The sequence below is a fragment of the Rhinoraja longicauda genome, chromosome 35 (genome assembly GCF_053455715.1).
Source record: "Rhinoraja longicauda isolate Sanriku21f chromosome 35, sRhiLon1.1, whole genome shotgun sequence".
In the NCBI taxonomy this organism is placed as follows: domain Eukaryota; kingdom Metazoa; phylum Chordata; class Chondrichthyes; order Rajiformes; family Arhynchobatidae; genus Rhinoraja; species Rhinoraja longicauda.
Window position 1 is genome coordinate 17,948,061 of NC_135987.1, and position 25,900 is coordinate 17,973,960.

A 25,900-nucleotide genomic window follows, 5' to 3' on the forward strand; every position below is an offset into this window, starting at 1 on the left:
ATCTGCTCCAACAGAATGTTATATGGGGTTAAATCGTCCCCTGCCTCGATCCATCCTGGACATAGTGAGAGCTCAGGTACCATTAGTCATAGACTGGGAAGGGGATGGATTGCCCATCAGAACGTGGGCAAGGATGGCATCTTCCTGAGCCAAATGGAGAAAACAAGGAATCTTCTCCAGAACTCTTAAGGAGATGACAGAGCTGGAAATATACCGCCAGCTCCATCCATCCCCTGACCTTGTGACAAAGCAATGAAATGTTTGAGAATGGAAAAACAATTGTGGCGAGGGAAATTTCCATATATATTAAAAATATTATTTTCTTTTGGACGCATTCCGCTTGTTTCCTTCAGTCACTCAGAAAAAGGACCACACGCAAATTATAAATATGAACCTTTTAAAGCACTTGGGTTTAATTGTTCCCGTCTATATTAAGATTCAACTCGTTTAAAAATCCCAATCAATCCGAAAGCGATTCCTTTTCATTGTTGTTTATCTCAGTCCTGTTTAAAACATCAGAGTAGTCAGTTGCTCTTACTGTCAAACAAACCAATACGAGATTGTTTGAATTACTGAGTGAGAGATATTCTATTTGCCAGCTCCTGTCCCCCCCAGGCACAGAAGGGAAGTATTATAGGGCAGTGCTTACCTTGGGAATTAGCTTGTAAGACCCCAATGCTGTCATCAAACTGCATAGATTTGATGTTGAGTGACGCCAAGATGCATTCTTTGTCTTGGAGCGAACAATCGTCGATATTGTTCTGATTGGCTGATATAATAACACACATGTCGCAAAGGTTGATGTTGACAGCTCTTAAATCAGCTCGACATAATGGCGTGCCCTTCAGCAAAAAAAAAAATAGAACAACAAATTAAAGATCAAGACTGGAGCTACGGGACAATACTTAACAAGTAGTCTTTTATACTCCAACATTAAACCAGTGTAACTGTGTGCTGGGGAATTGCAGATGTGCACTTATCTGAAAGGGTAGATGGTGCTGATGGCAAGTCTCTGGTTCATTGTTTATACTCAGTGAAGCCATTAAAAGCAAATAAGAAGTGGGTCTGTTGCCAGCTATTCACATCAGAGTCACTGATGCCAAGTCAATAACTATGAGCAATCTTTTCTAACTGGCAAACTCTGGCATTCAGGATGTGTGAACTAAATGCCAGGCATCTCATCACTGCTGCAAAATGTCAAAGAGCTCGTTCTGCATCTGGGCCAGCGCAAAAGTAAGGGCATGTAAAATAAGCATGTCTCAACTGTGACAGATACTTGCGGTGACCGGTCCTCACTAGCCCCTTGACTCTACCTGCACTAGTGGGAATGCTAAGCCTGAGCACCATGCTCTAGTAATCAGTTACAACCAGATCAGGTCTAAAGTCCCAACTCAGTCAGAACATTCATGTTTAGTTCAGTTTAGATTCCCAATCTCGTTGTACCCCTGTACAATGACAATAAAGATATATTGTATATTGTATAGTTTAGTTTAGTTTAGAGATTCAGTGCGGCACGGTAGCGCAGCGGTAGAGTTGCTGCTTTACAGCGAATGCAGCGCCGGAGACTCAGGTTCGATCCTGACTACGGGCGCTGCACTGTAAGGAGTTTGTACGTTCTCCCCATGACCTGCGTGGGTTTTCTCCGAGATCTTCGGTTTCCTCCCACACTCCAAAGACGTACAGGTATGTAGGTTAATTGGCTGGGTAAATGTAATAAATTGTCCCTAGTGGGTGTAGGATAGTGTTAATGTACGGGGATCGCTGGGCGGCACGGACTTGGAGGGCCGAAAAGGCCTGTTTCCGGCTGTATATATATGATGATATGATATGAAACAAGTCTTTCGGCCCACCAACTCCATGCCAACCACAATCACTAGTTCTATCCTACACACTTGGGAATTTTTTGTTTTTTTACGGAAGCCAATTAACGTACAAATCTGCACGTCTTTGGAATGTAGGCCCAACTTGCCATTGCCAACCGAGATGCCCCATCTACACAAGTCCCACCAGCCTGCATTTGGCCCATATCCCGCTAAATCATTTCTTTCCATGTTCCCGTCCAAAATACAGAAAGTCTGAGAGGGATAACGGAAATATGTGGGCTAATGGGTGTGGCTTGGATGGGGCTTGGATGGGGCACCTTGGTCAGCAGGGCTGAGTTGGGCTGAAGGGCCTGTAACCATACTATATGACTTTATGACTCTCAGCCCAGTGAACCTGTAATGTCATACAACATGGAAACTGACCCTTCGAGCCTCAGTCCAACTTCAGCCCAACTTCAGCCCAACTTCAGCCCAACTTGCCCTTGCCGACCAAGATGGTCTATCTACACGAATCCTACATGCCCTTGTTTGACCCATGTCCCTCTAAAACTTTCCAATCCATATACATGTCAAATGTCTTTTAAATGCTGCTATAACACCTGCCTCAACTACCTCCACTGACAGCTCGTTCCGTATACCCACTACCCTCTATGTGAGAAATCTGCCCCTTATATACTATTAAATCATTCCCCTCTCACCTTTAACTTAAGTCCCCTAGCAAAGCCACATACTGGTGGCTCAAAGTTATTCTGGTGAGCAGAAGTTGGCACTAACATGTGTTTCCAGAGGAAACCATGTGGTCACAGGGAGAACATACAGGTGCAAGTTAAAGACTAGTTAAGACAAATGTAGGTCCCTTGCAGTCGGAAACAGGTGAATTGATCATAGGGAACGAGGAGATGGCAGACCAATTGAACAACTACTTTGGTTCTGTCTTCACTAGGGAAGACATAAACAATCTGCCGGAAATCTGCCGGGGGTCTAACGAGATGGAGGAACTGAGGGTAATCCAGGTTAGTCGGGAAGTGGTGTTAGGTAAATTAAATGGATTAAAGGCCGATAAATCCCCAGGGCCAGATAGGCTGCATCCCAGAGTGCTTAAGGAAGTAGCCTCAGAAATAGTGAATGCATTAGTGATAATTTTTCAAAACTCTTTAGATTCTGGAGTAGTTCCTGAGGATTGGAGGGTAGCTAATGTAACCCCACTTTTTAAAAAGGGAGGGAGAGAGAAAACGGGGAATTATAGACCAGTTAGCCTAACATCGGTAGTGGGGAAAATGCTAGAGTCAGTTATTAAAGATGTGATGGCATCACATTTGGAAAGTGGTGAAATCATTGGACAAAGTCAGCATGGATTTATGAAAGGCAAATCATGCCTGACGAATCTTATAGAATTTTTCGAGGATGTATCTAGTAGAGTGGATAAGGGAGAACCAGTCGATGTGTTATATCTGGACTTTCAGAAGGCCTTCGACAAGGTCCCACATAGGAGATTGGGGTACAAACTTAAAGCACATGGTATTGAGGGTTCAGTGTTGAGGTGGATAGAGAATTGGTTGGCGGACGGGAAGCAAAGAGTAGGAATAAACGGGTCCTTTTCAGAATGGCAGGCAGTGACTAGTGGGGTACCGCAAGGCTCAGTGCTGGGACCCCAGTTATTTATAATATATGTTAATGATTTGGACGAGGGAATTGAATGCAATATCTCTAAGTTTGCGGATGACACGATGCTGGGTGGCAGTGTTAGCTGCGAGGAGGATGCTAGGAGGCTGCAGAGTGACTTGGATAGATTAGGAGAGTGGGCAAATGCATGGCAGATGCAATATAATGTGGATAAATGTGAGGTTATCCACTTTGGCGGCAAGAACAGGAAAGCAGAGTAATACCTGAATGGTGGCCAATTAGGAAAAGGGGAGATGCAACGTGACCTGGGTGTCATGGTGCACCAGTCATTGAAAGCAAGCGTGCAGGTGCAGCCATGATCATATTGAATGGCGGTGCAGGCTCGAAGGGCCGAATGGCCTACTCCTGCACCTATTTTCTATGTTTCTATGTTTCTAAATCACATATATGGTACTAAAGGTCAGGATTGAACCCAGGTCTGAAGTCAAAAGTTACGGGAAGAATAGGGTTGAGAGGACAAAATATGTCAGCCATGATTGAATGGCGGAGCAGACTCAATGGGCCGAATGGTCTAATTTTGTTCCTTTGTCTTATGGTCACTAGAGTTCTGAGATGGCAACTCCAGTCCTTCTTGTGTTTTAGTTTCTCCATTCTAAATCGTTCCAAACCCCAACACGTTACTTGAACTTACCGGTAATATCGACACTTTGGGAAAGTTGTGAAGGGTCTCCCACTCTCTCGTCAGGTATTCCAGAGTCCCGACAAAAACAATGTGCTTCAGTTCGTGGTAATGGAAGTTGCTGGCCCGTAGAGGCATGACCAGGTTGCGCAGACCAACCAGGGCAGAGTTCAGGTCGCCAAAAATGCACACGACCACGTGACCGCTTAAGACCGTCATGGCGGCCTCACTCCGCGTCTGGGAGATAAAGGCAACTGTTAACGTCATCCACACAAGTAGCAAATGCTCAAACATTAACCGCAATGACACACGAAGGAGCTAGTGTGTACCCAAGAAAGGTGTTGGTTATCTTACCTTATCACAGCCATTTTGAGTATGTAGTGATGGAGCCCAGTTTATAATATTGCCCCAAACTTTCTCCCATGAATTCTTCCCATATCAATTCTAAGGTCTACAATACAATGAAGATAGACTCGAAAGGCTGGAGTAATGCAGCAGGTCAAGCAGCATCTCTGGAGAAAAGGACTAGGTGATGTTTCGGGTCGTGACCCTTCTCAGTCTGACGAAGTGTCTCGACCCGAAAGGTCAACGATTCCCCTTCCCCAGAGATGCTGCCTAACCCACTGAGTTACTCCTGCTACTTGTGTCTATCTTTGGTGTAAACGAGCATCTGCAGTTCCTTCCACTACAATACAGTGAGTTGGGACACTGTTCCATCGGCAGGAGGAAGGTTAATGACCAGAGAATGCACAGTATTCTAAGCCACATCCACCTGCACTACCTCTGAGATGGAACAAAGAAGTCTCACCTTCCTACTCTGGACTATTGGGCTAATCGAGCACAGTTCACAGCGAGCAGTGTGCCTCATACTTCCATTTTGGAGTCTGAAGAATAGCTCCAACCTGAAACGTCACTCGTCCTTTTACTCCAGAGATGCTGCCTGACCCGCTGAGTTATTCCAGCACTTTGTGTCCACCTTCCTTTCTCTGGACTCATTTAGCTGATTCCATTCAGGAAGTCAGCAGAAGGAACATCACAAATTTATAGCAGAATCTCAGGGACGGTGGAGGAGTGAAAGATAACTCCCCTCAGCCACAGCATGAATCAGATTCCACCTAACTTCACTGGGGGCTTATCCAATAGCAATGCCCACTGTCACCTCTTATCCAGAAAATTCCCAAGTAGAAACTAGAGTTATACAGATATCATATCATATCATATCATATATATACAGCGCGGAAACAGGCCTTTTCGGCCCACCAAGTCCGCGCCGCCCAGCGATCCCAGTACATTAACACTATCCTACACCCACTAGGGACAATTTTTTAAAAACATTTTTTACTCAGTCAATTAACTTACATACCTGTACGTCTTTGGAGTGTGGGAGGAAACCGAAGATCTCGGAGAAAACCCACGCAGGTCACGGGGAGAACGTACAAACTCCTTACAGTGCAGCACCCGTAGTCAGGATCGAACCTGAGTCTCCGGCGCTGCATTCGCTGTAAAGCAGCAACTCTACCGCTGCGCTACCGTGCCGGTAGGGAAGGGAATACAGTATACAGCAGGGAAACAGGTCCTTCGGCCCACCGTGCCCATACTGACTAAGTTGGCACACCGGGCTAGTCTCATGAGGCTGCATTTGGCCCATAGCCCTCTAAAGTTAAACCATTCCTATCCGTTTATCTGGCCAAATATATTTTGAACATCGTAATGAACTGGCCCAAGCTGACACTAACTCTGTGGTTAAACATGTAGCCAGTAGCCACACCCAGTTAGTGTCCATGGTCACTAACAGGTCCACCTCTAGTCCGCCTACTACCAGCAACCAATGGATTGCAGTCAAGTTCAGCGGGAGAAACAGGAGAGAATAAAGAACAAGCACTTTGAATGACGGATCATTGGGATAAGAAAAACCTGTAAATAAATTCAAATAAAGAATGGATCCATGTCCCCATTTAACAAAAAAATCATTATTTCCTCTTTCCTTCAATCTCTTTGGCAAAATAAATGATAATCATTTAAAAAATAGTTTGGGATAGATTAGATGCAGCACAGTGAATGAAAGATCAATTCTCAGAGGCAGCAGAGACACTGTATGATAATGTGATTAATGGTTAGGTATCAACAATACCACAGCCATAACCAAATTGCTACCACTGTTCATTTCATGGTATCCTGACCTGTATCTTCTCATTAAATTATTATTGAGCTGCATTTCCTCTTTCACATCAGCCAGTAATAAGTATTCCTAATATTAATCCTTCAGTATGAACGCCCAATAGAACATAGAGCAGAGTACAGCACAGGAACATCTCTGTAGAACATGTAGGGTGATATGTAGAGTCATGGGGTCCCGGCCAGAAACATCACCAGTCTGTGTTCTCCAGAGATGCTGCCTGACCCACTGAGTTGCTCCAGCACTTTGTGTCTTTTGTTTATACAGAAAAAGTTGACCTAGTATGAGTGAATCGCAAACCTACTTCCAAGATCACTTTAGACTTTAGGTACAGCATGGAAACAGGACCCCAGCCCAACGTGTTCACGTCGGTCAGCAATCACTCCAGGAGGTCAGGCAGCATCTCAGGAGAGAAGGAATGGGTGACGTTTCGGGTCGAGACCCTTCTTCAGACTGAAGAAGTCTGAAGAAGGGTCTCGACCCGAAACGTCACCCATTCCTTCTCTCCTGAGATGCTGCCTGGCCTGCTGAGTTACTCCAGAATTTTGTGAATACATACCTTCGATTTGTACCAGCATCTGCAGTTATTTTCTTACAGTATCCCTGGGGCAATTTACAATTTTACCAAAGCCAATTAACCTACAAACCTGTTCGCCTTTGGAGTGTGGGAGGAAACCAGAGCATCGGGAGAAAGCCCACGCGGTCGCAGGGAGAACGTACAAACTCCGTACAGACAGCACCCATAGTCAGGATTGAACCTGTGTCTCTGGCGCTGTAAGGCAGCAACTCTACCGCTGTGCCACTGTGACGCCCATGAAGCGAATGTTTCATTGTCATCTGCACCAGGACCGGAACAATGATATTCTTATTTGCCTACTTGAAACCCATTCCTGATTGAACCCACTAGGAAGCCTCGTCTGTGCGCTGAGCCTTGCACTGCACTACTTTACCTGGCCGGACAGGGAATATTCCACCCCACCAGCTAAGAAGGTACAGGTGAGGAATTAGCTTCACTGCAAAGCTTGGTGCATGGCTACTGACTGCTCCTCTGTCTTTGCATCAGGACTGCTTGCCAAACAGGCTTTGAAACATGCAGGAACATTCGCACCCACACCGATGGGGGTGGCACAGTGGCACAGCGGAAGAGTTGCTGCCTCACAGCGCTAGAGACCCTGGTTCGATCCTGACTACAGGTGCTGTCTGTACAGAGTTTGTACATTCTCTCTGTGGTTTTCTCTGGGTGCTCCGGTTTCCGCCCACACTCCAAAGACGTACAGGTTTGTAGGTTAATTGGCTTTGGTAAAAATTGCAAATTGTCCCTAGTGTGTAGGATAGTGCTAGTGTATGGGGATCACTGGTCGGCGTGGATTCGATGGGCCGAAGGGCCTGTTTCCGCACTGTATCTCTCAACTAAACCTATGTTGTTACTTTGCTAGTATAAACTCGCAGGGGGAGAAGGGAGCAGCGAAATTAGTGGCTTCATTGGCAATTGGATCGTTAGTGCCTCATCAATGTCATTGCTCAAGTTATTGTCAATGATATGGATATTGTTCCTTGAGTTTGGCTTGATTATATTTATGTGTGGTATTTATTATCTGATGTTTTATGTATAGTATTATGGATTCAATTGGATCGCATGCAAAACAAAGCTTTAGACTGTACTTGAGTACATGTGACAATAATAATCAAAACCAATAATGTGCCGATGGACACTGACCCATCCCCTGGTGTTTTTCCAGTACCCAAAGCTATAGGATGCTGGAAGGGTCGTTGGAATGGAGAGACACTGTTATCGAATGCTAGCACAATAATTTATTAATCGCAGATGAGAACACATTAATGTTGTGAAGCCTGGCATGATTTACAGTGTGACAGGACAAATATTTCTACTCAGAAGGCCGCCCCTTCCAGATTTCACCCATTTGCAAGCCCTGACCATGCATCGAAGCATTTTATCACCGGATAGGGAATACTTTGCTCCACCGGGCTCAGCTTCATTGTAATCCTGGTGCGTCTTACACTGCTGACTGGTGCTCGCTCAGTCACCGTACCAGGACTGCCTGCAAAACAGGATCCGAGACAGGTCTCTGTGAAGGCACTAGGTCTCCAGCACAATCTGGGCAGGTTAGCACGCATTTCAAAGGCAGGCTGTCACATTAGTGCAAATCAGCAGAGAGATTTTACAAACAAGATGTGGCATTGATGCAATCAATAAATGCAACTTCATTTTGAGCCTCGGATGCTCACAGGTAACAAGGCACCTAAATGCAGAAATGCGCAGCTGATTGTTGGTCTGATTGCAATTAAATAGAAAGTTTAGAGTTCTAATCTTATTTACATGGTTGATATATTCAGACGCCTGTGTCGAACAAGCTGAGCCCTGTTATTATTGGTGTAAATGAACCATACCCAATGCCAGTTGCTTCAATATTTCAGACCAAGTGCTGTCAACATCCTCCACAAACCACGCCCTTGATCCCAGTCAGACCGCATCAGATTTGCCGTGATACAGCCGTGAAATTCAGCAAAAATAAAATGGGTTTGGTTGGACAAAACTGGATCGTAAAAAACAAAATAAGAGCAAAAGTCCCCATGGTTTCTCAGTCTTATCCATTGCGGCTGATCTGATGTCGGTCTCAACTTCACTTTCACTTGATGAATATGATAGGTTTGGAGGGTTATGGACCAAGCGCAGGCAAGTGGGACTAGGGTAGCTGGGACATTGTTGGCTGGTATGGGCGAGTTGGGCCGATCGGCCTGTTTCCACACTGTATCACTCTATGACTCTATGACTTTCCTGTACCCAATAACCCCCGACTCCCCCAAAGTCAAAAATCTATCCATCTCCACCTTAAATATATTCACAGCGTGGCCCCCCCACAGCTCATAAGTTCATAAATTCTAGGAGCAGAATAAGGCCATTCGGCTCATCACCCGCCATGATCTGTTTCTGCCCCCAAGGTCATCTGGCACAACTGACCCCTGCATGAACCTTTTTTTGCACTTTTTTTGCACTTTACCTTGTTTCCTTTCCACCCCCCCCTTTGTTGCTTCCGTTGTACTTGTACAATGACAATAAAGATATTGTATTTATTCACAAAATGCTGGAGTAACTCAGCAGGTCAGGCAGCATCTCGGGAGAGAAGGAATGGGTGACGTTTCGGGTCGAGACCCTTCTTCAGACTGAGGGTCAATATTCCAAAGATATTGTATTGTATTGTAAGTCTACTCCGTCATTCAATCATGCCTGATCTATCTTTCCCTCCAAATCCCATTCTCCTGCCATCTCCACATAACCCCTGACACCCGTACTAATCAGGAATCTGTCAAACACTGCCTTAAAAATATCCATTCACATGGCCTCCACAGCCGTCTGTGGCAATGAAGTCCACAGATTCACCACCCTTGACTAAAGATATTCCTCCTCATCTCCTTTCTATAGGTACGTCCTTTCACTTTGAGTCTGTGATCTCTGGTCCTAGACTCTCCCTGTAGTGGAAACATCCTCTCTACAACCACTCCATCTAGCTCTCAGGGGAAGGGAATTACAGACACCCATGACCGCAGGAAAGATGAAATTCTTCTTCATTTCTGTCTTAAATGAGAGACCCTTTTATAGACAATAGACAATAAACCATAGATGCAGGAGTAGGCCAATCGGCTCTTCGAGCCAGCACCGCCATTCAATGTGATCATGGCTGATCATTCTCAATCAGTACCCCGTTCCTGCCTTCTCCCCATACCCCCTGACTCCGCTATCCTTAAGAGCTCTATCTAGCTCACGAATGCATTCAGAGAATTGGCCTCCACTGCCTTCTGAGGCAGAGAATTCCACAGATTCACAACTCTCTGACTGAAAAAGTTTTTCCTCATCTCAGTTCTAAATGGCCTACCCCTTATTCTTAAACTGTGGCTCCTTGTTCTGGGCTCCCCCAACATTGGGAACATGTTTCCTGCCTCTAACATGTCCAACCCCTTAATAATCTTATACGTTTCGATAAGATCTCCTCTCATCCTTCTAAATTCCACAGATTCTGAATTCTTTTATTCTGAATCTCTTATTCTGCAGCTCAGGTTTATGGTGAAAATAATGTACCGCTGCTCTTCCCAGAAATGACTGGCAGTCTCCCCACACACAATGATCGAACTGCCACCCTGTTAGATGTCGGTGGCATGAGCTTGGAGAGTGTTGTCACTCAAGTGGAGTTTGCGATACCCACCAGGATGACCTTTTCCATTTCTTTGGCCGGACACCAGTGAAACATCCCGGTGGAGTCGTATTTCTTCACACTGGCATCTTTCTCCTCGATCTGGTCGTTCCCCGGCACCGACAGCGGATTGTGTCTGCGGAGACAAGGAGATGCCCATCAACCTGACACCTTGTCCTCCGCTTTACCGACCGGCTACATCCAGCCTGCCAGCGGCAGTTGTTTAATTTACGAGCACTCCTACCACTGCGGTGCTTAGCCCAGGCATCACCCCACCCCCAACCTCCAAAAGAAAATCCATGATCAAAGGGCTCACATTAACAGCTGCAATGAGGTGAGATAAAGACAGAACCTCGCGCTGTCTGAGTGGCAAGAAGATGAAAAGCCAATTACAGGCTTTTACCGTATACAACTTCCGAAGCTGTTCTCTGAGCAATAAAAGCTTTAACAGGGTACACTTGATATATTTTAGCAATTTTGCCCCCATCATATTTTGCTTTTTCTGAAAACTTGAAGCCATTAATGTTTCAGACGATGTCAGCTCAGAGCAGATTGATTAATTTACATCTGCATCGTGAGCAGATGATTTTTCTACTGAAGAACACTGAATGTAAAAGTGGTCCTTACCAGCTGCCACCTGACCATCAATGCCTGCACTTCTAACATTTCACTACGTTCCACACATCCATCAGTCAGCGGCAGCTGTCATCCGAGACTCTGTCTTAAATAGTCAGCAATAAACACCCCATTTCGTCCTGACCCAGCCAAATCTCCACCAGAATCCCCATTACAACGGATTCCAGCACTTACAAGGTAATTATGTCTATGGCACACCTTCCCTTTAAAATATACAAGTTGCACTTAAGAAATGCTGGAAGAATTTCTAGCTCTGGGACAAATAAATCAGGGAACGTTTTTGAGAAATGCGATTAATTCTAAAGCATTTCATTTCAAAATTCCCACTAATATTCTCTTTCTCTTGAAGGAACAACAATTTAAAGTGTATTTACGGGCAAGGGCAGGCAATAGGAAATCAGTCCCTTTTAGCAAATAATGGAGGATTTGATAGGAAGGAGAATTGGCCAGTTATAGCTCTTTTATTTGAGAAAATTCCAGTCTGTTTTTGACACTGAAGCATCATGCACGTTGTACATCTGTCCCCACCCATATAATGTTACGAGCATCGCTCACATCTCCCCTGTGTAACGCAGCATTCTGTGTACATAGACTGAGGTGATTGCTCTGTACATTTGAGAATCCTTACTGCATGGAATTAATCCAGGAATGGGTGAAAATGCTACTAGAGAGGTACAGGGAGGGGTAAGGACCAAGATACTCATTTGGAGCTCTGAAAGTTTTCCAAAAAAAATAAATATTTTTTAAACTTCCTTTGAAACAGCATTGCCATTTTAAAAAAAAATGTTCTTATGGTAGTCCCTTTTCTCTCTCTGTATATTTTGAATCTCCTGCGTTCTCACCAGTTGCCAGGTTATAAAGCAGAGGTGGTTTCAAATGACCAAAGACACTTCAAACGAGAACCTGTTTGAAGATTGCACACAACTGTACTAGACAATATCAGGTAGAAACTGGGGGTAATTCACCATGAGTGCACGCTGTTCAGCAAGCACCAGCCAACAGCAAAACCACAAATCCCAAGGACTCGCTTTGCCAGGGATGTACCTTCTGTTTCACCGCCAGCTAGATTTTGCTTCCACGATTGCCTGTGATTTCAGACAACCCCGCACGTTCACGTTTATTCAGCTTCCTCCCCCACCAATCTCGCTCCCTGCGTTTCCCTCTCTCACTCCCTCCCTGCCGTCATGACAAAACATTTGTCTATTAAAATGTTCCGTCGCCCTGATGCATGCATTTCCCGCACAGTTGCTAATAACTGCAAAATCATTTAGTGATTTTACACCCTGGCTGAATATTTCATGACGCTCTGTGTGTTTCACGGTTTACTCAATGGACCTCTGTCATTTCAATCTCTTCTGACGGCCTTGACTGGTGCAATGAAGCTCCACCAAGATAGCTATCTTTCACCGACTGTCACTCACTGCCGCTTGTCACTGGCAAATGCTTGTTCAATTCCACTACTCACAGGGAATAACTGCGACATTTGTTACACTGTAATGTTCTGTTCTGATGGATTTGAGCAAATGCGTTGTGATTAATAGACCTAGCATTCGCCGGCTGCAATTAAGACCAAGTATCCGATGACCAACCACCCCCTCTCCCCCCCCCCCCCCCCACCCTGGTATTAATTTTGTGTGAAGAATGCTGGCTGCCATTCGTTAGAACTTGTTATACTGAAGGCTCAGGTGGGCCTGGGCTCCGTGCTCAAGCTACGTTTAGCAATTCCAATGTGCAATGTGACTAGACAGCACAAGTGAGGGACGACTGCTTTCCCTCAGCGCCACTCCGCCAGGCAATGAAAGCAGCCGGCTCTTTGAAATTTCCAATCCCATCATACAAACTGACAAAGGCATGCTTTTCAAAACCCACATCCAAACTGTTGATCATTACTTATTTACAAATGCCTTGAGGCATGTGTGCTTGCAAAAACCATACTTGATACAATATATACCAGCTTATTCACCCTTGTGCAATAAGCCACCCTTAGGCATCCTTAAACCCGCACTTAATATTGCCCATAAAACCTACCTTGTAATTGCAGAATATGTAATATTTAAGGTATAATATATCTGCGGGATAAGGATTTCTGAAAGCTTTGGCAACTTTGTGTTCAGTAATTCTATGTTTTGCTGAGGGCTATGACTTGAAAAAGCTATGCCAAGCATAGACGAACTGTCATTTCACTACCCAAGGGCCACTAATATAAAGGAGTACCCTAGAGCAGAAAAACTTTGGCGCAGCTTTGAAGCCTAGGAGAACAGCAGAACTTGCTCCCCGAGAATTATTGCTGCATACAGATCAAAAGACCCAGCGCATATTTTACACAGTAAACAGGGACCTTCTGTTAGTCTATGAAATGTTTGGAGTTTCTGTAAACCCGAAGCAATTCTCGTGTAATATTGTTTCATATGTTAAGTGGATGAAGCTGTTTACTTGTCAAACATCGTCCGCACTTTAACCCGTGACATAAGGGGGCATAAAGCACCCAATACATCCCCCCCCTCATCGTTACCACCCCTGCCCCACCAATTATTAGCTTTTGTTTCCCGCAACCAAGTCAAAATCAATTAATGGCAATCTAATGCAAATGGACAAGATAAAAGGAATGTAAAAAATTTGGGTTCCTTTCTCATCGTGACACATCTCACATATGGCCCGAAGTACAAAAAACAGGCTCCCTGCAAACGATGAATGGCCCGAGGGAAAGTAGCAGGATGAGTCCCTCTGATTGGTTACTGCTGTCATTAGTGCCACTGCTGTTTAAGAAGTACATACAGACAGGATGGGGTGACAGCTAAGACTTTAAAGGCTGCGTTTTCTCTAACAGCCTTTCCTACCTCTTTCATGACAGAAATATTTCAGCTCTATCATTAACTGCTGACAAGCTGACAGAATAAATACTTCAGCCTTTAAGGATTTCTCTCTCTCTCTCTCTCTCTCCTCCTCTCTCGCTCATTCTCGCTCCTTTTAGACACGAGAGTTTTCTATGCTGTCTCCTCTTACCTCATCATTTTAGGTGAACCGTTGGGTGAGTTTCGCATGCCTCCGTTCCGTTGCTTTTTTTTGGGAGACAGCACTGATGGGTTTTCATCTTGAACTGCAAACAGATGGAAGATGGGAGGTTAGAAGCCGTTTGGAGGCTGACACAAAATGAAAATGCGATTTTAAAAAAGGAAGCCATATTAAACCCGAAAGTGACTCATTATCAAAGTTAAAGATCCCTGCACTGTAGGCAACTCACGAGACTTGAGAATTAAAACAAAAATTTCAATCAAGATGTTTAAAATCGTCATAAGGTTAAAATTATTTCGATGTTGGTGCAACCAAAAAAGGTAAGAGAAAGAAATATCAAAACAATGCACATCAAACAAAACACACACACAAAAACACACACAAAGGGAAAACTGTGAGTGGATGTGGCCTAAATTTGGGTGATGGGAATATACGTTAACTCCCAACTTCTGCAAAGTCACAAGATATGCAATGTGGTTACACGGTTTAGTAAAAGAGAAATCAAACCACTCGGCTTATAGGTGGGCCCATTCCAAGCCTGTCGTTTTTTCCGTATTGACTCCAAATGTTCGGCCGTGGTGAAAGGAACTACACATGGACATAACTTGCAGGGTTTAGGCAAAGCAAACAGGGTGGGGGACAGGGCTGGAGGGTGAGGGTCCCTGCATTCCAAACAACAGCTGTTAAAAAAGGTAGAGTCAATGTTTAACCAAAGTCTTTAATCCATTGAGGAAACACCATTAATTTTGGCTGTCAACTCAAACAGAACATAACAATATCAAGCCGTCATAACTCTGTACCTCTGTATGGTGAATCTGTGGCATCCATTGACACGCACAGACCGAAGTGGAGACCGTCATTGAGTATTTTTATGTTCTTGATTAGTACGGGCGTCAAAGGTTATGGGGAGAAGGCAGGAGAATGGTGTTGAGAAGGAAAATGAGATCAACTATGATTGAATGGCGGAGCTGGCTTGATGGGCTGAATGGCCTAATTCTGCTCCCATGTCTTATGATAGCTTCAGTCTAACTGGCCCTCACTGGACTGTTTCCCCAGAGATTCTCTTTCTGTTCTCCATCCTTGATCCTATTGATCTTCTTGAAGCTCACATTGCCATCCCATCAGATAATAAACGTCATTGTTTATGCCAAGATTCACAACTGAGATCTGACCAACTAAAATTCTTTCATTTGATGCATAATTTGCACCAGAGTACTGGGATTTAGTTGGAATGTTGCAGGCAGATTGATGAAGCAGTCATTGTTTTCTACGCAGGCCGGGGTATTTTTGTGATAAACAATGATATTTATTATCTGATGGGATGGCACTGAGCTCCAAGAAGATCAATAGGATCATGGATGGAGAACAGAAAGAGAATCTCTGGGGAAACAGGTCAGTGAAGGCCAGTTAGACTGACGCTTTCATAAGTCACAGGAACTGAATTAGGCCATTCAGCCCATCAAGTCAGCACTGCCATTTAATCATGGCTGATCTATTTTTCCATTTTTCCCTCTCAACACCATTCTCCTGCCTTCTCCCCATAACCTTTGACACCCTTCCTAAATAAGAACCTCTGCTTTAAAAATACTCAATGACTTGGTCTCCACCTCTGTCTGTGGCAATGAATGCCACAGATTCACCATCATGAGACGGGACGAGTAGAGAAAGAGCTGATGATTGGAGTCACAGAGTGTTTGCAGCTCCGCTGTCGGCACGCGGGGTTAATGATACAGCTCCAACCTTCCCTTTTACCATTTACTACAACATATCTCCAGGTTCAGGAACAGCTTCTTCCCCTCAGCCATCAGGCTATTAAACACGACAACCTCAAATAAGCTCTGAACTACAATAGAATATTATTATTATTATTATTTACAGTGTACTATGTTTACATATTCTGTTGTGCTGCAGCAAGTAAGAATTTCATTGTTCTATCTGGGACATATGACAATAAAACACTCTTGACTCTTGATCCTTTGGGTTACTGCACAAACCCAGCCTTTTTTGCACAACTGGACTGCAGAAAGATTCTATGATGGGAACTTTCCCCTAACCTCCACCACTGAGCACAACAATGGCAGCAACAAAGGCAGGGATATATTGCTGCATGAAGTTACCGAACAATGGAAGGCCGAGGTATAGAGTAGATGTGGAAAGGATGTTTCCTGTAATGGAAAAGTCTGGAACCAGAGGGCACAGCCTCAGAATAAAAGAATGTACCTTTAGAATGGAGATGAGGAGGAATTTCTTTAGCCACAGACGGCTGTGGAGGACATTCAATGGGCATTTTTGAAGTGGAGATTAAGGTTCTTGATTAGAAAGGGCATCAAATGTTCCGGGCAGAAGGCCAGAGAACGGGGTTGAGAAGGAAAAATCGATCAGCCATGATCAAATGGTGGAGTGGACTCAATGGGCCGAATGGCCTAATTCTGCTCCTATGTCTTATGGCCTGTGGTCTCAGTTTGCTGATAGAAATAGGAAATTGACTGCAATATTGTAGTTCCACCAATATTTCTGAAATAAATTGAAACCTTTGGAAAAGTTTGATTTGGCCACTAACTGTGATAAAGTTGGCAACTCACAGTTGGATTGAGCACTGAACAACACCATCCAGGACATAATCAGCGTGAGATTAGTTTCTATTGGAATATGCTCTTACTTAGAGCAGTTCTAGAGGAAAGAACAATGGGTACAAATGAAATTGTGGTAGGAGATGGTCATTCAACACCTTAGCACCTACTCTACCATTCAATGTCAAGGATGGTTGCTAATGAAGCCTAATGGCCTAGTTCCCATGCCTCTGGTCCATGAACCTATCGAGTTTAGCCTTGAGTACACTCAATGGTACACCATCCACAACCCTCTGAGGAGATAATTTACAAGTGAAAAAATCCCTCATCTCCCTTCTATATAGTCGACCCCTTTTTCTGAAACTTGTCCGAGTTGCTTCAGCTGGGAGAATAATCTGTTCTGATGAGCCCTCTGAAGAACTTGATGCATTTCGTCGAGATCAACTGTCATCCCGAATTCAAGGGAACACCGACCACCGGGGCTGATCCAATTAATCTCTCCTCAATCACAGCAACATCAGTCGGAAAGAAAATAACTAATGCGCTGTTAAATGGGGGCAAACTGAGCTGTTGGCTGGTGTGAAATGCTAAAGAGCAGACTTTTGGCTCAGGAATTCTGAACATTTCTGGACTATGTCAAACTTCAAACTGTTTTTACTGGCAAGTGATAAGATATCATGATTTCCCAGATAGCTATCCACAAAACCTGGAAAAGCACATTCTCCACCTTTAGATCTGTAATATATTACTTTTCACTGTGTTTTCATTCCCTATTTTCACTGTTGTTTTATGATTTGTAAATTTCCCCGGTGTGGGACGAATAAAGGAATATATTATTATTATTTGCTTCAGCATTCATTTCTTCAAGTGAAATCAGCACAGATAGGGGTTGCTCCCGAACGACAGTGGCATTATTGGATGCGTGACTGGATGTTCATCGAACAGCTACAGTACGCTGTCATCAATTGCCACTGATAATTCTACAGGATGCGCATGGAAAGAAAGACATAATCAGTGCTAAATTATTTAAGCAACCTGTCCACACAAGCGTCTGCTGGGTTTATGCACAGTGTTCTGAAAATGACTCGCCGAGAATTTTGCTCATTATTAACTTAAGTAAATGCCATGTATTGTATTTCAAAGCACAACAGCCTTACACTCTCAAACTCTGGAAATGGCAGGTCTTATTAAGAGGAGACCTGTTCTGTGAGTGCATCTGCGCGTGTGTGTGTGTGTGTGTGTGTGTGTGTGTGTGTGTGTGTGTGTGTGTGTGTGTGTGTGTGCGTGTGTGGGTGTGTGTGTGTGTGTGTGTGTGTGTGTGTGTGTGTGTGTGTGTGGGAGGGGCTGGCGAATGCAGGCATGTGCACATGTGTCTGCATTTGCACACGTGCGGGAGTGTGAGGATAGAAGTGTGACATTGCGGGATCGTGTTCGAGAATCGTGTGGAAGAGCCCATGTCACGTGAATGCGAATCTTTCCTGCTTGCACGTCCACATGCTTGCTCATGAGATAGTGCGCTTGTTTGCATGTGTGAGTGCATGTTGGTATCGATGTTAGTGCGTGTGTGTGCGAGTGTATAGATGTGAGTATTGTGTGCTTGAGAATATGCCTTTGTGTGTGTGTGTGTGTGTGTGTGTATATGGGAATGTGCCTTTGTGTGTGTGTGAGTGTGTGTGGGTGGGTGTGACTGAGAATGTGCCTTTATGTGTGTGGGTGTGTATGAAAATGTGCCTTTATATGTGTGTGTGTGTGTGTGTGTGTGTGTGTGTGTGTGTGTGTGTGTGTGTGTGTGTGTGTGTGTGTGTGTGTGTGTGTGTGTGTGTGTGTGTGTGTGTGTGTGTGTGTGTGTGTGTGTGTGTGTGAATGTGCAGATGTTTGTAATATGCGTGGGAGTGTGTCTGTCTGTAGGGGTGGGAGTGTATGGATGTTAGTATTGTGTGCGTCATTGGGCCTGTAATCATGTAAGCATGTGACTGTATGGATGTTAGCTTTGTGATTGTGAGTGTGCTTTTGTGTGTAGGTGTGAGAGTACAGAGTACTGTGTGTGTGTGCCTGTGTATGGATGTTAGTGTTGTGTATGTGTGAGTGTGTATGTGTGTGCCTGCTACGTGTCAGTCTGTGTCAGTGATTTAATACTTTGAAAGTTAATTGCATTGATTTGGGTTTGTTTTTCTCCACTGAGGCTGCTGTAAAGCAGAAACTGAGCTCAGATCACACATTAAAAGGAATGCTTCTAAGTGGACCATACTCCTGTCACCATTTGGCAGATTTTCTATCTAAAGTGTATGTTTCTTTTTCTCACTATTGTTTGAAAGGAGGAATAAAAGGCACCCCAAACTACAATGTCACACACAGCTGTAGCCAAGGACAACCCCTGGAAGTCACAGAAAGCAACATAGTGGGGCTGCTACATACATTGCAAGCAACACTGGGGTCCACTACAGTACCTCCAGAGACTGCTCTCTCCACCCCCTCCCGCCCACTACCTTCTCACACAACAAACTCAGGGAGCTGGACGAAGAATCACTAGTCGGCAGAGGGCTCACAAGTTATAGAAATGGAATTAGGCCATCGAGTCTACTCCGCCATTCAATCATGGCTGATCTCTGCCTCCTAAGCCCATTTTCCTGCCTTCTCCTCATAACCCTTGACACCCATTCTAATCAAGAATTTGTCTATCTCTGCCTTAAAAATATCCACTGACTAGGCCTCCATAGCTCTCTGTGGCAATGAATTCCACAGATTAAGTACCCTTTGACTAAAGAAGTTCCTCTTCACCTCATTTCTAAAAGAGCGCCCTTTAATTCTGAGGCGGTGACCTCTGGTCTTACACTCTCCCAACAGTGGAAACATCCGTTCCACATCCACTCTATCTATACCTTTAATTATTCTGTAAGTTTCAATGAGGGCCCCTCAATCTTATGCGGCTGTTCATAAGCGACATGGACCCGGTAACAGATACTGCCCTTGAAGACATTATGTGACCTGCGATGTCATGGATTTGTGAAGAAACGAGAAGAGACTTTGAAAATAAATGGCAACTGGGATAAGCAGCACAGTGGGTTCATCGTTTCCCTGGGATTCATGGAGAGATACAGCACAGAAACAGGGCGTTTGGCACACCAACTCCATGCTGACTTTCAAATACCCATTTTTACATCAATCCTACCCAAAACCATCATATTCTCCCCAATTTCCTGCCAATAAGATGCTACTGGTCCTCCACAACGCTGGGGTGATTTACAGTGGTTGTGGGAAGAAAGCAGAACACACAGTGAAAACCCAATCACATGTAAACTCCACACAGATTTAGCACCAGAGGTCAGGATTGAACCCGGGTCTCTGGTCCTGTGAGGCAGTAGCTCCACTTGCTAAGCCACTGTAGACTAATGAGCAGAATGGAAGCTAAAATCTTTTATACTCTGCTAGGATTTTTTTTTAGATTTAGAGATACAGCGCGGAAACAGGCCCTTCGGCCCACCGGGTCCGCACCGCCCAGCGATCCCCGCACATTAACACTATCCTACACACACTAGGGACAATTTTGACATTTACCCAGTCAATTAACCTACAAACCTGTACGTCTTTGGAGTGTGGGAGGAAACAGAAGATCTCGGAGAAAACCCACGCAGGTCACGGAGAGAACGCACAAACTCCGTACAGACAGCACCCTTGGTCAGGATCGAACCTGAGTCTCCGGCGCTGCATTCGCTGTAAGGCAGCAACTCCACCGCTGCGCCACCGTGCCGGACTTTTACCATACTTACCTGTTTGGGATCACAGTGTCTCCTGACCCACCAAACTGGTTGATCCCCAATTGAAATGGTATAACAAGTATAAGTGGAGATGGGCAACAAATGTTGTTTGCTGGCAATATCCAAGACCCATCAACAACGAAGGCAATTTGTTACGGCCATTTTTCAACTTTTGCCTTCTGCTGTAAAAAAATCCAACTTACAGCAGAGTGCATGGGCTGACTAAAGAATGGCACAAAAGCGCAGCTGGTAGAGCTGCTGCCTCACAGTGTCGGAGACCCGGGCTCGATCCTGACCTTGGGTGCTGTCAATGTGGAGTTTGCAGGTTTACTGCGTGTGACCACGTGGGTTTCCTCCAGGTGCTCTGGTTTTTCTCCCACATTCCAAGGAGGTTCCTGTGCTATATTGTTCTATGTTCTACCGTCCTAGGTTCAAAGCCATGCACGGCCATGCATGTAATTCATTATCCAGGACTGACATGTCAGTCGGAACAATTGTCATTAGTCCGGCTGTTGGGATAATGGAGCACTCACCAGCTGATGATTGCAAGGCAGTGTTTTAGAGCCTGTAATTGAATGATTGATGGCCACAAGGTCCACGTCTGTACCTTAAGCTATCTTTGAATAAACAGTGCAAAGTGATGAATTTCTTGGACCTAAACGGTGTTAAACCAGAGGGCAGTCAGAAAAACGGATTTGCCACTATTCTGCAGTTATGATAATTCCTGAATAAATGAGAAATCAACTGGTGCATGAAAAGAAATCAATGTAATTCCCCTCCCCTCTTGCCACCCTAATACACTTCCACTGGCTGGGTCTGCTCAGGTTTTGACTTTGTTGAGAGGGTAAGACCCCAATCTGTTCAGCAAATGGTAATCTTGGTCCGTATGTCAGGAGGCATCACAGAGCAGATGGAAGGTCAGGATATAACTGGTGACTTGTTCACCCGTCCCTGGCTTAGGCCGGTGCTTGTCCATTGCAGCACGGTAGAGGTTCACCATCCTTGTGCGAGCAACGGCAAACACAGTCTTGCTCCCTGCAGCTCTATGCCAGCTTCCCAGCACCATAACGCCAATGTTCTCATCCCCACAATCACTCACCAACGTGACCTGTTCTCTTGCTAAGATCAGCTCTCAACGCTGTAGCCCAATATCGAAGAATCCACGCTGAGGACTGAGTGGTCACATCCCATTATGCCATCAATAATGGCCCCTCCACTGCTGCATCTTGGAAGTACCAACTAGCAATGGCTCCCAATATCAGTCTCATGTTGGTAACATGGACAGGAGGGAAAGGTGCTTTTCATCCTATGAGCTGATGACAATCCCTATTGAAACTCATATAGTCATAAGTGATAGAAGTAGAATTAGGCCATTCGGCCCCATCAAGTCTACTCCGCCATTCAATCATGGCTCATCTATCTCTTCCTCCTAACCCCATTCTCCTGCCTTCTCCCCATAACCTCTGACACCCGTACTATTCAAAAATGTATCTATCTCTGATTTAGTCTTGATTAGTCTTCCATCAATTGTGTAGAGGGGTCCATCTGGATACAGGCTTTGAGATATAGATCTATAAACTATATCTAGTTATCATTTTCTCTTCTCCATCTCACCCATTTCACTCCTGCTTCCCTTAAGAAGTAGAGGAAGGCCATTCTGCATAGTTCCACTGCCAGCTCCCAGAGTAATCCCTTTCCCCCTCTTATTTCAATTTAACTTCCCATCAAAAAGCAGATAACAAATCCCAATGGCATTGAATAGATAGAACCTATCTATAGCAACTTGCATAAAGCAACTTTAAAAAAAAAATGTGTCTCTCCATTACAACCTATGGTTGATATTAATAGATGGCGTGTTCGACCGTAGTTGGATTAATACTAAATCATAAAATATTTTTCCTACAGCACAGCTACTGATAATGTGACACTATCACCTATACTTCATTAGTATGTGTAGTAATTGCTCGATGAACAGTTGCAAATTATTTGGATAAATTAACATTTAGAGAAATACTCAAGAGATCAACAATAATAGTAAATATTTATGCTTTCTCGTGTTTATTTGCATAAACAAATTACCTGTTAGACATATTAGTTTATAATGATCGCTATATTTATCATTTCCTATTAATGACTTTGCCACTTTGATTTGCAAGACACTGAGCATTTTGGAAAGCTTAGATCAAATCCTGACAACAGGCTTGAATTCTGATTCAACCTGGGTGTAATTAGATAGGTCTAATTCATAGCGTCTGATCGTTTTTCTAAATCTTATTGAAGTGATCACCAAGCATCAGAAAATGTCAGAATAACTTATTGAGCTCATTGCACTGTTAATAGAGGCCGGTGGCATTTTTGAAAAATGTTGCTCTTGTGCATAGCAGAGGACGTTTTCCTCAATTCTCTGGACAACAGCAGCAAAATCCCCAAAGTAGCTTAGAGCAATCTGTGGAGGTTGATTCTAACGTCAGCTGCTGGTTAGATTCAAACCCCCGCATTGATAACTCTTGGATTCATCTGCACATTGTCAAACATGTACAGCATTAGTTTGAGAATACGCAAGGTGGCAGCTTCACTGAGGATTTCGAATGACCCAGACGGTTGCTGTCTATTTACGAGCTTTGCCGTGCATTTGTTCCCAGTTTATCATAATGACCAGTCTGCAATTGAAAGGATAGAAGTCCAAGAAAATTTTCTGGCATTGTTATCTGCTGCTATATTCCGTGAGCTTCCTTACCAACTCTACTTCTTAGAGAGTTTTGCAGGTTAAAAGTCGGCCACCTCACTAGCAAAGCAAAAAAAACCCATGGAGAACATCTTTCTGAAACAAAGAACTGCAGATGCTGGGTAATACATAGAAGGACACAAAGCACTGGAATAACAGCAGGTTAGGAAGCGTACCTGGAGAACATGGATAGGTGACGTTTCAGGTCAGGACTCAAGAAGGGTCTTGACCTGAAAGGTCACTTATCTATGTTCTCCAGGGATGTTGCCGAACCTGCTGAGTTATTCCAACACTCTGTGTCCTGTTATGGACAACAGCTCTCCGGATGTGGTCAGTTACAATCATTCAGATGTCAGGTGGAGCTGAATAGATCCATTTCCACACAGAGTGTAACCACCCAGCAAGCCATTGGGTAGAAGCTAGTGGCAAAATCTGCAGAGTTAAACATTCAGAGGTTTGAGAAATCCTATAATCTGTTGGTGGGCCACATGCGAACCGTCAATACTTGATGCGGAGCCCAGAGCCGCAGACTATTCTTGTGCTTTGGGGAGAATAAGTAGACGGAAATAAGCATGCTTTTAACTCTAACAGCCGTGGGAGTGTGTGAGTAAGAGTCTGAATAAGTTTAGTTAAGAGATTGTAGTATATTTAGTTTAGCTTGGAGGTACTGAATGGAAACTGGCTGTCAGGCCCACTGAGCCCACACCGACTATTGATCACCCATTAATTCTAGTTCTATGTTATCTCACTTTCGCATCCACCCCCCAAAAGTTAGGGGAAAATAAGAGGCCAATTAATCTACAATCTGAGTGTGTGCAAGCGAGAGAGTGTGGGATAAGGATGAAATGTGCGGACATTTGTGGAAGCGTGAATGCATTTGTGTGTGTGCAAACAAGAGAAGTGTGAGATTAGTGTGCTGTATGAATGTGTGCAAGTGTGAATGCATTTGTGTGTGTGCAAACAAGGAAGTGTGAGATTAGTGTGCTGCATGAATGTGTGTGTAAGTGTGAATACATTTGTGTGTGTGCAAACAACAAAGTGTGAGATTAGTGTGCTGTATGAATGTGTGTGCAAGTGTGAATGCATTTGTGTGTGTGCAAACAGGAGAAGTGTGAGATTAGAGTAAATGTGCAAATATATACACGTGTTAATGTATTGGGACGGCACAGTGGTGCAGCAGTAAAGTTGCAGCACCAGAGGCCCCAGGTTCGATCCTGACTACGGGTGCTGTCTGCACAGAGTTTGTAAGTTCTCCCCGTGACCTGCGTGGGTTTTCCCTGGCTTTCCTCTCACACGGCAAAGACGTGCTGGGTTTGTAGGTTAATTGGCTTTGGTAAAATTGTAAATTCTCCCAAGTGTGTGTAGGATAGTGTTAGTATACAGGGATCGCTGGTCGACACGGACTCGGTGGGCAGAAGGGTCTGTTTCTGTCCTGAATCTCTAAACTCTGTGTGTGTGCAAACAAGTGAGTGTGGGAGCAAGGTGGAGTGTGAGTGTGTGTGAGTGTGTGGGCTATATCTGTGCAGGTGTGAGTGTGCGTGTGTCGATGAGAAAGGATGCACGTACAAGCAGGTGTGCATGTGGCATGTCTGAACAAATATATATCCACTGTTCAGTAGCACCTTATTCCTTAAGTAGCAGCACCATCTGCTGTTTATTGCATTCATCTCAAAGTAGGAAGAGCCTGCCACTCACCAGTATTTACTGCTTTAGTTTAGGTTGAATTTAGTTTAGGTTAGTTGAGAGATACAACGCGGAAACCGGCCCTTTTAGCTCACCGAGTCCGCACCGACCAGTGATCCCCGCACACCAACACTATCCTACACACATGAGGGGCAATTTTACATTTATACCAAGTCAATTAACCTACAAACCTGTACGTCTTTGGAGTGTGGGAGGAAACCGAAGATCTCGGAGAAAACCCACGCAGGTCACGGGCAAAACGTACAAACTCCGTACAGACAGCACCCGTGGTCAGGATCGAACCCGGGTCTCTGGCGCTGTAAGGCAGCAACTCTACCGCAGCGCCACCGTGCCGTGACGGATAGGAAAACATTTACAAGCTATGATAAACTCATGGGGATGGTTACAGTTGACACACCGAGACAATCCAAAATATTATTAGTGAGGGAAACCACGGTTTTTTAATCACTCACTAATTTTAAAAGGATACACTTCTATGCTTAGAGTGCACTGATTAACAATTGATGGTCTGAAGAAGGGTCTCGACCCGAAACGTCACCCATTCCTTCTCTCCCGAGATGCTGCCTGACCATCGATTTAAACCAGCATCTGCAGTTTTTTTTCCTAGACAACTGATGGTGGAAATATTCATTTATTTTAAGATAACCTTCTTTGCAAAGATTGCGTCTGTTTGATCCATTGCCTGACGGTTTCTGAATGACTGAGAGTGAACAGCAGGGAGAGGGTTCATAATCAGAGAAGAGTGTCCACACGATGCCTGGCTCAGAGTCCCGACATTCCCAGGTTCACCCTCTAAGTTACTGCTCTCAAACAAAACCAATGCAGGACACCAAGAGACCATACGATTTTCATCGTTGCAAAACAGACAAGAGTGTATAAGCCACCATCCAAACTTGGGCCCTGATAATATCCCTAGGAATTAAGCTTTCCTTATGAATTTTGTTAATCTCCATTATAAGGACTTCAACTCCCTCTCCCACTCCCAGTCT

At 44.4% G+C, this 25,900-nt stretch overlaps 1 protein-coding gene across 3 annotated transcripts in view; it reads right to left on the reverse strand.

Annotated features, from left to right (window-relative positions):
- The window catches only part of LOC144609998 (calcium-activated potassium channel subunit alpha-1), a 594,620-nt gene that overhangs the window by 77,348 nt on the left and 491,372 nt on the right, over positions 1 to 25,900 (reverse strand). For all 3 annotated transcript variants that reach the window (XM_078428430.1, XM_078428427.1, XM_078428428.1), the window contains 4 exons: positions 14,149 to 14,242; positions 10,522 to 10,645; positions 4,138 to 4,362; positions 650 to 842 (listed from right to left, as the gene is read on the reverse strand). In XM_078428430.1, coding sequence (XP_078284556.1) covers positions 650 to 842; positions 4,138 to 4,362; positions 10,522 to 10,645; positions 14,149 to 14,242 — 636 coding nt within the window. The remainder of the gene's footprint in view (positions 1 to 649; positions 843 to 4,137; positions 4,363 to 10,521; positions 10,646 to 14,148; positions 14,243 to 25,900) is intronic.